Below are 13,754 nucleotides of genomic sequence, written 5' to 3' on the forward strand. Positions count from 1 at the left end.
CTGAGGCTGGGACCATTCAGGTGAGGCTGGAATAACCCAGGTGAGCCTGGAACCATCCAGGTGAGTTTAGGACCATCCAGGTGAGGTTGGGACAGTCCTGGTGAGGCTGGGACAATCCAGGTGAGGCTGGGATGATCTAGATGAAGTTAGGACCATCCAGGTGAGGCTGGGACTATCCAGGTGAGTTTAGGACCATCCAGGTGAAGCTGGGACTATCCAGGTGAGTTTAGGACCATCCAGGTGAGGCTGGGACCATTCAGGTGAGGCTGGAATAATCCAGGTGAGCCTGGGACCATCCAGGTGAGTTTAGGACCATCCAGGTGAGGCTGGGATGATCCAGGTGAGTTTAGGACCATCCAGGTGAGCCTGGGACCATCCAGGTGAGTTTAGGACCATCCAGGTGAGGCTGGGATGATCCAGGTGAGTTTAGGACCATCCAGGAGAGGCTGGGACCATCGAGGTGAGGCTGGGACTATCGTGGGACTCTCTGGCTGCTCGTGCCCTGCAGGAGATGCTTCACTCAAAGGAAAGTCTCCCCCAGTTTCCAACCATTTGCATTTTAGGGCTCCCCTCATCCTTTTATGGGTGGCTTTTCTGGGATTTTAATGGCAATGGAGTTCTTTGCAGCACAGCAGCTGTAAGAAACCTTCTCTCAGGAGTGTGTTCATGAGAGCATCCCTTGGGCTGGGCCTCTCTCTAAACAGAGCTCTGGATTTTGAGCGGTGGCCAAGGTGAAATCACAGCTGGAGACGGCTCCAAGAGCCACAGGGCATCTGTCCACACATGTGGCCACCCCTCAGGAGAAACGTCCCATGTTTGGGCAAATTCATTTGAGCCAATGCTGCTGGGTGACCTCACTCCCCATCCATCCCCAGCAGGAAACATCCTGTCCAACACTTCAGAGGACAGCACGAACCTGGCCTCACCTGGAGGTTTCACAGCAGGGCCGTGACATCAGCTCAGCCCTGGCTTTTATCAAGTGGCCCACGAGCAACGTGTGAGGGTCAGGAGCGGTCACGACAAGGCATTTTGGGGACAAAGAGGTGGATCATCAGATCCCTCTCCAGCATCTCACAGCCTGTCCCCCTCGAGTGGCAGGGAGGTGACTCGCCCTGCCCCGTGAGCACTTGTGGAAACAGCACCGTGGGCCAAAGTGTGGCTTTTTCCACAACCTAAAGGTTTTCATGTCCCAAAGAGCTTCTTCTCCCCGATGAGTAATGCTGTGTTTTCGCTGCCCGCTGTTACACACTCACCACCTCCCTCCATCACATGAGGGAACCGTGTCATTTTGCAAACATTGTCACAAACTGCAGGGCACAGAATGAATAAGCAGCTCTGGATTTACTGACACGGGGGGATTTTTGAACAGTTATGGTTTAAACACCACGATTGGTTATAAACACCTTGGAAGGTCGGACTAAAAAAAGCACAGAAAAAGGAACAAGAGTAACACAGGGACTCTGCTGGAGCATGTGCAGTGTAATATCCACTGGAATTTCTTTGTGCCTTGCTTTCCCAACAAGTTTTTTTACTTTTCAATGTGCTCTCATGAAGAGTCACTCTTGGGTCCTCACACTGAGTTACTCCACAGTCCAGGAATGCAGGACTTGTGGTTTTTTTTGATAACAGAAACATCACTTTATTTCGGACAGTTTCCAGTTGCTTTTGGTGTTACATCCTCCCTTTCTGTCCCCCTTTAACACCATTAGATGTGAACGTGGGAGAAATTTAGACCTGGAGGGTGGCAGAAGTGGCACAGATGAGCAGTGGAAGTGTAGCAGGAGGATTTCCCTTGACTCCTGCACTTAGCCCAGGACTCCAGGAGGAGACAGAAATGCCATTTCCATCAGCTCTGCAGCTTTCAGCCCTCAAAGTCCTGCATTATCTCAAGGTGGCTTTATCCACCTAAAGTTATTTGTGTGTTGGGAGAAGTTTTTATGTGTGAATATGAAATTCTATCTCACAGCAGCTGGTCACTGGCTTTACAGACCCTTTCCTGGTAGAAAATACGAGTGGAGAACAGGTTTGTGGTGGCTCCAGGACAGGGAAAAGATGCAAAAAATTCAGCTCTACCCCTTTCAGTTCTGTTCTGGACAGAACTGGAAGAGTAAACCCAGGCTCCACATCTGTGTTCATGCCACATCTGTGCATGAAGCCTTCACCTCGCTGGAAAGAAGAACAGAAGAACAAATGGCTCAGCAGCTCTTATCTCAATCTTTATGAGAATGGACGGTTCTGGGAATCTGGAGCTCTTACAGAGTCACTGTGCCCACAGAACGCTGACATCACCTGACAGGCAATAAACCCCAGGCTGATGTTCCTGGGGAGGAGAACACGCCTCTCCCCTCTCCTCGGTGCGAGCTACGTCATTTGTTTTCTATTCAAATTCAGCCTCCTCCCACGGAAGCCAAGCCTTGCCCCACCAGCCATCGAGAGATGTTGTGGAGAAAATATCCGTCCCAGCAATAGGAAGAATAATTTCCCATAAGTGTATTTTATTGTGTATCTAATGCCTTTCATCTTGAAGTATGAGAACTTTACAAATGCAGCGATTTTATTGAATAAATACCCTTATGCCTAGTGCAAGGCATGATTCACAGCAGATTAATAGAGGCAATTAAATGTAAGATTAAATTGCCTAAACCATTTGCCCTACTAAGCTGATCCCAGAGCTGTGAAGTGTATCAGCGCCACTAATTCCGGGAGATTTCCCTTTGCAGGAAGGTATTTAAGGATTTTGAATATCAAATCCAGGTATCCCAGGCTGGCTCTGTAATGCCTGTAATCATGTTAAAACGCAGCACTAAGCAACTTGCCCGAGGCAGCTCGGTGAGTCATGGGGAGAAAGCAGAATTTCTGCCTTGCAGGAGCTGCTCAGGCAGAGTGGAGCCTTGCAGAATTGGGATGGGGCACTGTCCACGCTGCAAATCCTGAGTTTTAGGCTGTGACAGGGATTGGGTGGGTGCTGTGACAGGTGGACACACAGGTCCGGGGTGGCACGGTGCTGGCTGCTGGCACAGCTGGTGGCAAAGCCCAGCTGCAGCTCTGGGATCCTGTTAAGGCTTGACACTGGCACAGTGCTGACCTTTAATTAGTCAATATCCAAATTGACTTCTTCCTTCTAAGAAAATTCTTTTTCTGTATCAAACCATGACGGATCCTCACGTTTTGGAGCGTCAGGCAGCTCGTGGTGAGGAGCCCAGAGTCCAGGCAGTGCCCACTGTGCCCATCTCTGTGCAGGGCTGGCACCCACTGCTGCCAGCCCCGGCTGTGCCAGCCCTGGGAGCAGCCAGCAGAGCAGGGAGCTGGGATTTCCTCAGCCAGGGCTGGGAGAAAGGGGTTTTCCATATTCCACAAAGTCCTTCAGGGTCCAGATGTGTCCCCAGCTGAAATATCCGAGCTCTGACACCAACTCTTTCCACCCGTGGCCCACAGAAATCGATGTGCCAGGTTTCCCAGCCAGGCTCTCCAGGAGTAAGACCTCAACCCAGAGCTGATTTCCATGCTGTCAGGACTTACCCTCCTACCACCCTTTTCTCCCTTCTCATCAGCTCTGAGAAAAAGGATTTGAGGCAGTCTGAGCTCAGCTAAAGGGTTAAATCTTGGGATTTAAATGCATAAAAAAGAATGTTTTCATTGTAATGTGAGTCATCAGTAATTCTATATTGTTTGTGTTCTTTTTATTGTGACCTTTCATCTCGGAATCCTTTTTTTGTTTCCCTTTCTTTCTCTTTCTTTTTCTCCATCTTTCCTTCCCTCCTTCCTTGCTCGCTCGCTTCCTTCTTTTTATTTCTCTCTCCCTATGTATCTTTCCTTTCTTTTTCCTCCTATTTCTTTATGAATCCGTGCCTCTGTAAAATCTGTCCAAATATTTACAAAAGGAAATGCTGGGTTGTGAAACTGAATTCAGAGAAAATGTTACACATGCTGAAGAAATGCATCCAGCAGGGTTTCCAAATGTTCCCACATGCATTTTTGTCCCGTGTCTCAAGTGCTGGGGCTTGATACTTCATACCTTTATTCAGGCAAAACTCACACTGAAAAGGCAGCGAGATCCAGGCTGGGTCTGTTCCAGTGGTGCCGTAATTCTGGAGTGGTTCCATTTGATTTTTTGGCCATGGGTGACTGGTTAAAAAGCCTGAATAACCAGTGGGACTGGGTAACTGGTTTGTGCAATGGGCCCGTTCCAGGCCAGGGGTTGGTTCACTTGTCACCAAGCTGGGACAAGCTGGCATCGCTGTCAGGCAGAGCAGGAGCTCTCTGCACCTCTGTCACCCCCAAAAATCATCAGCCAGGCTGCACTGGGACACCCCTGGTCCCTGGAGGAGCCAGGACAGGTCTCAGGACCTGCTGAGACCAAAACAACCCCACGCTCAGCTGTGCCATGAGCCGTGAAGTCATCTTCCCAAGAAGTCCTTTGTTGCTGTTGAGGCAGGACGGGAATAAATAGACTTGACTCAGAAAGCTGCTGAGAGTAAAACTCTGATTTATTCAAAATACACTGCTCTTTATACAGAGCTCCACAAGGATCAAATCCATTGGTCTTGAAGTGAAAACAACCCACAGCATTGGTGCAGAGTGCTTGACACACAGTGATAGAACTTAACTATAATCAATGTGAACAGCAAGAGAGATAAAGAATTATTTACATTCTTCTCCAGCTCTTTCCCAGGCTTCTGCCTGGCTAGAAATTCTCAGTTTCTTTCTTTGACTGAATCTGAGACCCACAGTCCTTCATGCTCACATGTCCTCATGTCCCCATGTCCCCATGTCCCCATGTCCCCATGTCCTCGGACATGTTTTGGCACAGGAACAGGGAACTGTTGAAGCCCCGGGGATAATGGGAGTGGGTCCCATCTGCTCACAGAAAAGCCCCACACTCCATGTTTCTATTCTTACCCTCACAAAGGCGTCCTGGTCCCAGCGCAAACAGGGATTGTTTGGGAGGAAGGGGTTAATTTTGTATTTCCTGGCTTTTGTCAGGGCAGGAAAATGAACCCTTTAGCAAGTAATTCAAGGCCCTATGAGCTTCTAAAAGGCACTTCGGGCCTGTTTTGTATTCTGCTTTCTTGCATTCTTTCGGCAGGTTTATTTAAGAAAAGAAAACAAAAATAAAGCAAGGAAATAGCCAGCCCAGGATTGTGAGTGATTAAGTACACACTGCCACATGTGATGAATTTTTTTCTTCCTGATTTACACCGGCTATAAACAAGACCAGATTCCAAAGCCTCACAGTTACATAAGTGCATCGAAAAGCAATTATCATTGTTGTGGAGATAAATTCCCTTTGTGCAAAGGCCTCCGTGGGGTGTCATCCCTGCACTGGCTCAGAGCAGCCAAGGTACCTGGCCCGGGCCCCTGGCTCCTGTTCAAATTTGTGTGGTGCTGGTTAACATCGTGATGAGAAAAGTGGATGTCATTGAGAGCACATTGACCCTTGGCTGGGCAGGTGGCAGGCCTGGAAATTTCTTTAAACTCGGGAAAATGTGAAGATGCCGGACTCAGGGGAAAAAAATATCTTTGTTTTTTAGATTTGTGGGACACTGAGAAGGGTTTAGGACATGGAGAGGAAAGCTTGTCAGTGGCACAGGAATAGCTGTGAACCAGACATGGGGTGGAATAGATGCTCTTTATTCCCTTCCAGCCCAAACCATTCCATGATTTCATTATTCTAGGGATGCCCCCAGTTCCTAATCCCACAGGAGTTCTCCACTGTGGCTGGACAGTTTGCCTCTCCCATGCCCCTGCCAGGAGATGCCTTAAATCTCTCCCACATCACACTCCAAAGGAGAAACATGAAACAATTCCTGGGTACAGACCCACAGAAAGCCCCGAGTCCATTTCCTCCAGGAAAAGTGATGAACACAGCCTTGTCCCGTGGCCATCTGTGGTGCTGGCGTGTGCTGCAAGAAGCTGGCAGGGAATCCATCACGGAGAATTCCTGCTGCTCCTCTCCTCAGAGCAATCTGGGCAGGCTGGTGTTGGGCAGGGGATGTGCAAGGTCACCAGAGCTCAGTGCCACGGTGATAGCTCATCTTTGGAGGTGCTGGCTGGGAGCACATCCAAGAGGACAGCTGGGCCTGCTGCCACCAGGGTGATGTCCCTGTGGTGGGACACGTGTCACCTGCCCAGCTGGTGGGTCCTGAGGGGTCCCTTTGCCCGTGGAGGCTGCTGTGATGGAGAGGAGTCGCTTCCCAGCACCCAAGCGTGTGAGCCTTCCTCCAGCCCACTGCTGAAAGAACAACAATAAATAAACGGAATGAAAAGTGCAATCCTGTGTTTATTTTAAAGGAACGTGTTGAAATAACAGATTCACTTTGAGGCTGCAGTTCTGGCACAAAAACCCAGCGCTCAGCAGAGCAGAGACAATCCTGTGGGTGAGCCAGAGCTGGCACTCACCCACCCGTGCCCTTGTCCATCCTCCTGGACCCCCTTGGGTATCTGGAAAACCCTGGAGAGCTCAGTTAGACACAGAGCCCAGCTGGGCTAGAGGGGGTCAAAACCTGGGGGACGTTGGGGGAGACAGAAAATGTGAGGAGTGGGAGCCTGGCGGGGCAGGAGTGGGGAGAGGAGCCCTGGGGTGAAGGGTGGGTGGGTGCAGAGGTCTCCAAAAGGAGCAGCTGGAGGGGGAAAATGAAAACACAGAACTGCAGAAGGGCGAGGAAGGAGCAGCAGGGCAGAGCAGGGGAAGAGGAATTGCTGGGGAAAGGGACGGGGTGATGGCAGAGAGCAGCTGGGAGGGCTGGGGACATGTGGAGGGGACACACAGGGGACACACAGAGCGGGGCAGGGGAAGTGGCAGCAGCGCTGACTGGAAGCCCTGAGTAAGAAACACCCGAGTGGCTCGGTGGAAGTCAGAAGTCAAGTCATCCACGGAAAAAAAAAAGAAAACTTTTGGGAAGTGCTGATGCACCGAAGAGGGGAAAAAAAAAAAGACAGCTGCCACCAGTGCCCTGCTGGTTACTGGGCAGCCCCGACCCCTGGGGGAGTTCTCAGTGGGGAAAAATCAACTTTGCTTGGGTCTGCTGCTGGTTTTTTTTTATAGCTGTGAAACACGATGGGAACGACTCTCAAATATGTGTTTACATTATAAATATATACACAAATATATGTGTACACGCATATATTTATGTGTGGGTTTGTCTGTACATGTAGATATGCCTATGCATGAATACAAATATATGTACGCGTAAGCTCGTTCCTTTATACATAGATTTGAGGAGAATAATCACACCCTCATCCAAAGCTCGACATCCCCACGCTGCTGCTGCTTGCCTTGAATTCTGTGGGAAAGGAGGGAGCAGCAAATGCTGGAGGGTGGAAGGATGGAGCTGGGGGGCAGAGGACAGGGACAGCGGGCAGGGAGGGGACGCAGCTCCTGTGTGTGCAGACACAGAATCATTCTGCTGGGAAAACAGCCCTGGGGTAACAGCAGAGCCCTTAAACCCCCATAACTGAGCACAGCCTTTAAACCCCCATAACTGAGCACAGCCTTTAAACCCCCATAACTGAGCACAACCCTTAAACCCCCATAACTGAGCACAACCCTTAAACCCCCATAACTGAGCACAACCCTTAAACCCCCATAACTGAGCACAACCTTTAAACCCCCATAACTGAGCACAACCCTTAAACCCCCATAACTGAGCACAACCCTTAAACCCCCATAACTGAGCACAACCCTTAAACCCCCATAACTGAGCACAGCCTTTAAACCCCCATAACTGAGCACAACCCTTAAACCCCCATAACTGAGCACAGACTTTAAACCCCCATAACTGAGCACAGACTTTAAACCCCCATAACTGAGCACAACCCTTAAACCCCCATAACTGAGCACAGACTTTAAACCCCCATAACTGAGCACAGACTTTAAACCCCCATAACTGAGCACAACCCTTAAACCCCCATAACTGAGCACAACCCTTAAACCCCCATAACTGAGCACAACCCTTAAACCCCCATAACTGAGCACAACCCTTAAACCCCCATAACTGAGCCTTTAAACCCCCCTGGGATAACTGAGCACAACCTTAAACCCCACTGGGATAACTGAGCATAACCCTTAAAACCCACTGGGGTAACTGAGCAGAGCCCCTAAACCCCGAATTCTGAATCCACCCTGGCCCCATGGAGCATACACAGAGCGTGTGTGTGAAAATGTGATTGATTTTGTGTGTGAATATGTGATTTTGTGTGTGAATATATGATTTTGTGTGTGAATATGTGACTGATTTTGTGTGTGAATATGTGATTTCGTGTGTGAATATGTGATTTTGTGTGTGAATATGTGATTGATTTTGTGTGTGAATGTGTGATTTCGTGTGTGAATATGTGATTTTGTGTGTGAATATGTGATTTTGTGTGTGAATATGTGACTGATTTTGTGTGTGAATATGTGATTGATTTTGTGTGTGAATGTGTGATTTCGTGTGTGAGTATGTGATTTTGTGTGTGAATATGTGATTTCGTGTGTGAATATATGATTTTTTGTGTGAATATGTGACTGATTTTGTGTGTGAATATGTGATTTTGTGTGTGAATGTGTGTTTTTGTGTGTGAATATGTGATTTTTCAGAGTCGCAGGGTGGTTTGGCTTGGAATGAACCTTAAAGATCATCTTGTTCCACCCCCTCACCTGAGCGAAGAGAGGGGCAGAATTGCCCCCTCCTCTGCTGGGGGATCAGCCCAGGGCACAGGGGATTTCTTACAGATTTTCATCAACCATATATTAAAAAATATATATTTATATATAGATAATATAAAAATATAATAGATATAATTATACATATTTATAAATCTATTTATAAATAGATATAATTATATAAACATAAATATTTGAATATATCTATTATATATATGTATATATGTATATATACATATATATAATCTATACCTCATACAGATACATATACAGGTATATATATTTATAAATATATAAGCACACATATACACATAGGCACAAAGACATAGTCACATATACATTACACACACCTATTCATACATACATACATGTGTATATAAAAATACACATATATAGGTGTATGTAGATGTATACATATATGTATATACAGATAGATGTATATATGCATATATATATAATATATATTTATATACATGTATGTATATATGTATCTACATGTGTATATGTATATATGCCTGTATATGTTATCTATCACATATATTTATATATTTTTGTATATTTATTTTATATATTTATGTATTTTATATGTTCTTCTATATTTATCTATTTCATATTTATATATTTCTAGAAATAGATATATATTTTATATAAATATTTATATATTTATAAATACAGAAATACAATATAAAACATAATATAGACTTATGTATAAATATATATTAGTATTTATATATATTTAAAATATTTTATATTTATAGCGGGGGGGGGGGTGTAGTACAGCCGTGTGTAGATATATCTGCGTGTACCCGTGTGCACAGGCGTGCACAGGCGTGCACAGGCATGTGCAGGTGTCTATAGGTGTGCAGTGGGGGGTCTCACACTCACACACTCTCACAGACACGCACTCTCACACTCACACACTTTCACTCTCACACACTCACACATGTATAGATGTGCTGTGGGGGGTCTCACACTTATGCTCACACATTCACACTCACACTTACACTCTTTCACTCACACTCACACTCTCACAGTCTCACACACTCACACACACTCACAAACTCACTCTCACATGCTCTCACACACACACATGTATAGATGTGCTGTGGGGGGTCTCACACACTCACACTCAAAATCTCTGCCACACTCTCTCACACTCACAATCTCTGCCACACTCTCTCACACTCACAATCTCTCTCACACTCATACTCACACTCTTTCACTCACACAATCTCACACTCACACTCACACTCTCTCACACTCACACAATCTCTCACATACACACTCACACAATCTCACACTCACAATCTCACACTCACAATCTCACACAATCTCTCACACACTCACACTCTCACACTCACACTCTCTCTCACAGTCACACTCACAATCTCACACACTCACAATCTCACACTCACACTCACACTCACACTCACACTCACACTCACAATCTCACACTCACACTCACACTCACACTCACACTCTTTCTCTCTCTGTCCCTCTCTCGCCCCGCGCCCGATGACGTCACGCCGGCGGGCCCGGCCGCGCCCGCGCTGGCGCGCGGCCAGGGTGACGTCATGCGGGCGGCCGGCCCCCCACGTGACGCGGCCCATTGAGAAAACGCCGTCCCGCCGGCGCGGCCCCATATAAGCGCGGGAGCGGCCGGGGCGCCGGGACAGCCGGGCCGGCGGCACCTCCGCGCACCCTGCCCTGCCCGCCCTGCCCTCCCTCATCCATCCTCCGGGCTGCCCGGCCATGGTCAACCTGCGGGTGTGCGCGCTGGAGTGCGAGGCGCTGCGGGCGCTGCTGCAGGAGCGCGGCGCGCAGTGCCTCGTCCTGGACTGCCGCTCCTTCTTCTCCTTCAACGCCGCGCACATCCGCGGCTCCTGCAACGTCCGCCTCAGCACCATCGTGCGGCGCCGCGCCAAGGGCGCCCTGGCTCTGGAGCACGTCGTGCCCAACGAGGAGCTCCGCGCCCGCCTGCGCCAGGGGCTCTTCCACACCGTGGTGCTGCTGGACGAGCGCAGCGCCGACCTGGAGGTGCCCAAGCGCGACAGCACCATGCTGCTGGCGCTCGGCACCCTCTGCAGGGAGGCCCGCGGTGCCCGCATCTGCTTCCTCAAGGGTGAGTGGTCCCGCGGGAGCCGGAGGGGCCGGAGGGAACCGGAGGGGAGCGGAGGGAGCCGGAGGGAACCGGAGGGGAGCGGGCCGGGCCGCCCCGCTCACCCGCGCCCCTCTCCGCTCTGCCCCGCAGGAGGTTACGAAGCCTTCGCGTCCGCCTGCTCCGAGCTCTGCACCAAGCCGGCCGCCCCCGCCGGGCTCAGCCTGCCCCTGAGCGCCAGCCCCGCGCCCGGCAGCGCCGACTCGGGCTGCAGCTCCTGCGGGACGCCGCTCTACGACCAGGTGAGCGGCGGGCGGAGCCGCCGCGCCCCGCGGGGAGCGCAGCGCGGGCAGCGGGCGCTGCCGCGGAGCCCCGGCCGGGAGTGACCGCGGCCCTTCCTCTCTCTTGCAGGGCGGGCCCGTGGAAATCCTGCCGTTCCTGTACTTGGGAAGCGCCTATCACGCCTCCCGCAAGGACATGCTGGACGCTCTGGGCATCACGGCGCTGATCAACGTCTCGGCCAACTGCCCCAACCACTTCGAGGGGCACTACCAGTATAAAAGCATCCCCGTGGAGGATAACCACAAGGCGGATATCAGCTCCTGGTTCAACGAGGCGATCGATTTCATCGGTAAATTAGCTCTCTTTGCAATCCGCGCTTTTTATGGGTTAATGTCCCCTGGGGTTTTTTTGGCGTGGCTTTTCCCAATAAATCCTCCACTTCAGACTGGGGAATAGCATTCCACTGGGAAGATAAATTCGGGGACCGTTTCCATCAGTTTAATTCTCCTCACAGGCATAATCTTAGCTTTGTAAAGCTGTTGGAAATCTTGATTCAAGAGGCACTGGGCTTGCAGAAAAGAGTGAATTTAAGCGGATCAGTGTTAACGTAATCTCGCAAGACTGCTAAAATGACCTGGAGGAGCTATTAGTATAATTGGAATTGGAGCCCAGAGTGAAAATAGCTGCTTTCCTCGGGACAAAGACTCCCTTTGTCTCAAAAGCTCCGGGTGCACCTATTAGGCTAAGGAAGGGATGGATTAAAGAAATGTAAAACAGCAGTCTGTGCTTTTCCCACCTCTGGGAGCAGTGAGACTTGTTTGCTAACTGCGTTCTTTGATTCTTTCAGACTCTGTGAAGAACGAGGGAGGAAGGGTCTTTGTGCACTGCCAGGCTGGCATTTCCCGCTCAGCCACCATCTGCCTCGCTTATCTCATGAGGACCAACAGAGTCAAACTGGATGAAGCCTTCGAGTTTGTCAAGCAGAGGAGAAGCATCATCTCCCCGAATTTCAGCTTCATGGGGCAGCTGCTGCAGTTCGAGTCGCAGGTCCTGGCCCCCAACTGCTCGGCAGAAGCCGGGAGCCCCGCGATGTCAGTGTTGGACAGAGGGGCTTCCACCACCACCGTCTTCAACTTCCCCGTCTCCATCCCCGTTCACACCACCTCCAGTGCTTTAAACTACCTTCAGAGCCCCATCACTACTTCCCCGAGCTGCTGAAAAAGCAGGTGAAAACCGTGGCCAGGACTCAGACTTGCTGTCTCAGAAGTGCAATAACGACGGGGACAGTGTCGTTTGTGTTTTGTGGGGCGTGATTGGCGTGTCCCAGAACGGTGTCGTCAGTGGAGAGGAGCTCACCCAGCGCCAGAGAAACCGGGCGCTTCTGACTTCTCAAGCAAATGTCTGGATGTCTGCACAGAGATCAAAGGACATTGGCTCTTTCCTGAGCTGTCCCTCCTTGTCTTCTGTCTGTCCCAAGCCTGCTCCGTGTTTAGTAGCATGCTCACCAGTATTCCCACTCCTGGACACTTTGAGCAACACTGATGCTGAACCCTTTTATATGACAGTCCTATTTATTTATTTTTACATTAGTGCATTGTTGCTGGGTTTTTTGTTCTTTTTTTTTTTTTTTGCCTTCACAAACGTAAAGTTTCAGTTCTAGAGAAACCAAATACCTCAGTAATTTTTTGGTACAATAATCCTGTGTGTGTATATCTGTCAACTCTTCTTGTTTTCCAAGCACTGACATGAAAGCACCAGGCGAGTGCTTTTTTTTTTTGAGTTGCCAAGGGTTGTATGTTTGCTGATTTATTTATGATGTGAAATAATATATTTCTTCTTATGAAGACATAGTTTTGTTACATGATTATAACTTTTTTTATACAAACAGAATAAATTATGATATTTCTATTCATCTGGATTATATATTCTTTAAAATTCTGCATTTCACGGTTACAAAACTCATGTGAAGCTCCAGGGTGAAGAGCTGTGTTTTTCAACTCTTCTGGCCTCGGGTCTTGACTGAGAAAAATGGGTTTAAACAACATAATTGACTAGGAGCTACTGCAGGTTCTTAACCTGAGCTTTTCTTTGTCCCCATGTAATTGTGTGCAGTGGCAGGGAGCCAAGGCTGGCTTCTCAGCTGGGAGTGGATTTGGCTGCCCTGATGGCTGTAACAGTTAGAACCAGCTGAGACTTGGGCACTGGGCTACAGTGAATTTAAAATAGTGCTTCTCCTAAGAAGGAGGAATAAGCTTCCTTATTCCTTGTTTACTTCTAATGCCTGAAAGGTTAAGTCTAAAAATTAACCTGTTAGTAACAGATCTCTAAGGCTTGGCACAAACTCACAAAGTGTTTTTCTTTTTCTGTCCCACCTCCTTAAATCCTTTTTGCAACTCACACTGCCTCTGATGCCACTATTTGGCTGGCTGGGCTATCTCTGTAAACAAATCAGGGCATGACAAGGGATCAGGTAACCAGCAACTCGCTGATTTTCTTACCCAGACAGACCCAAATAAATTCTTTCCTGCTGGAGATTATCACTAGAGTGACTTGGATCTGGTGGTTCTGTTGAGGCAATGAGGACAGGTGATGCAGCACAGCCAAAGCCAGGCAGGGGAGCTCCAGCAGGAGCAGGGAGATGGGCAGCACAGGGTTCCTGTGACAGAACTGCACCTCACATGGGCTCTGTGGGGCAGGACAGCATCCCTGCTGTGACAGCCCCTTCCCAGG

The 13,754-nt window shown here is 49.0% G+C and overlaps 1 protein-coding gene across 2 annotated transcripts; it reads left to right on the top strand.

Annotated features, from left to right (window-relative positions):
• The first annotated feature begins 10,313 nt into the window (after positions 1-10,313).
• On the top strand, positions 10,314-12,936 carry DUSP1 (dual specificity phosphatase 1). 2 transcript variants are annotated; one of them, XM_021532139.3, is made up of 4 exons: positions 10,314-10,766; positions 10,896-11,044; positions 11,154-11,373; positions 11,872-12,936. In XM_021532139.3, the coding sequence occupies exons 1-4, from the start codon at positions 10,397-10,399 to the stop codon at positions 12,240-12,242; spliced, it is 1,110 nt and encodes a 369-aa protein (XP_021387814.1). In that variant the 5' UTR covers positions 10,314-10,396; the 3' UTR covers positions 12,243-12,936. The 2 variants fall into 2 exon arrangements, with proteins under 2 accessions (XP_021387814.1, XP_077642774.1); XM_077786648.2 differs by having other exon boundaries at positions 10,314-11,044.
• The last annotated feature ends 818 nt before the right edge of the window (positions 12,937-13,754 follow it).

Source organism: Lonchura striata, chromosome 13 (assembly GCF_050655825.1).
Source record: "Lonchura striata isolate lonStrDom1 chromosome 13, ASM5065582v1, whole genome shotgun sequence".
Taxonomy (NCBI): Eukaryota; Metazoa; Chordata; class Aves; order Passeriformes; family Estrildidae; genus Lonchura; species Lonchura striata.

Bases quoted from the DNA above. Each gene is read 5' to 3' on its own strand.
- DUSP1 (XM_077786648.2), top strand. From the start codon at position 10,397: ATGGTCAACCTGCGGGTGTGCGCGCTGGAGTGCGAGGCGCTGCGGGCG. The intron at 11,045-11,153 runs GTGAGCGGCGGG...TCTCTCTTGCAG, and splicing joins GGACGCCGCTCTACGACCAG to GGCGGGCCCGTGGAAATCCT. The intron at 11,374-11,871 runs GTAAATTAGCTC...TGATTCTTTCAG, and splicing joins CGAGGCGATCGATTTCATCG to ACTCTGTGAAGAACGAGGGA.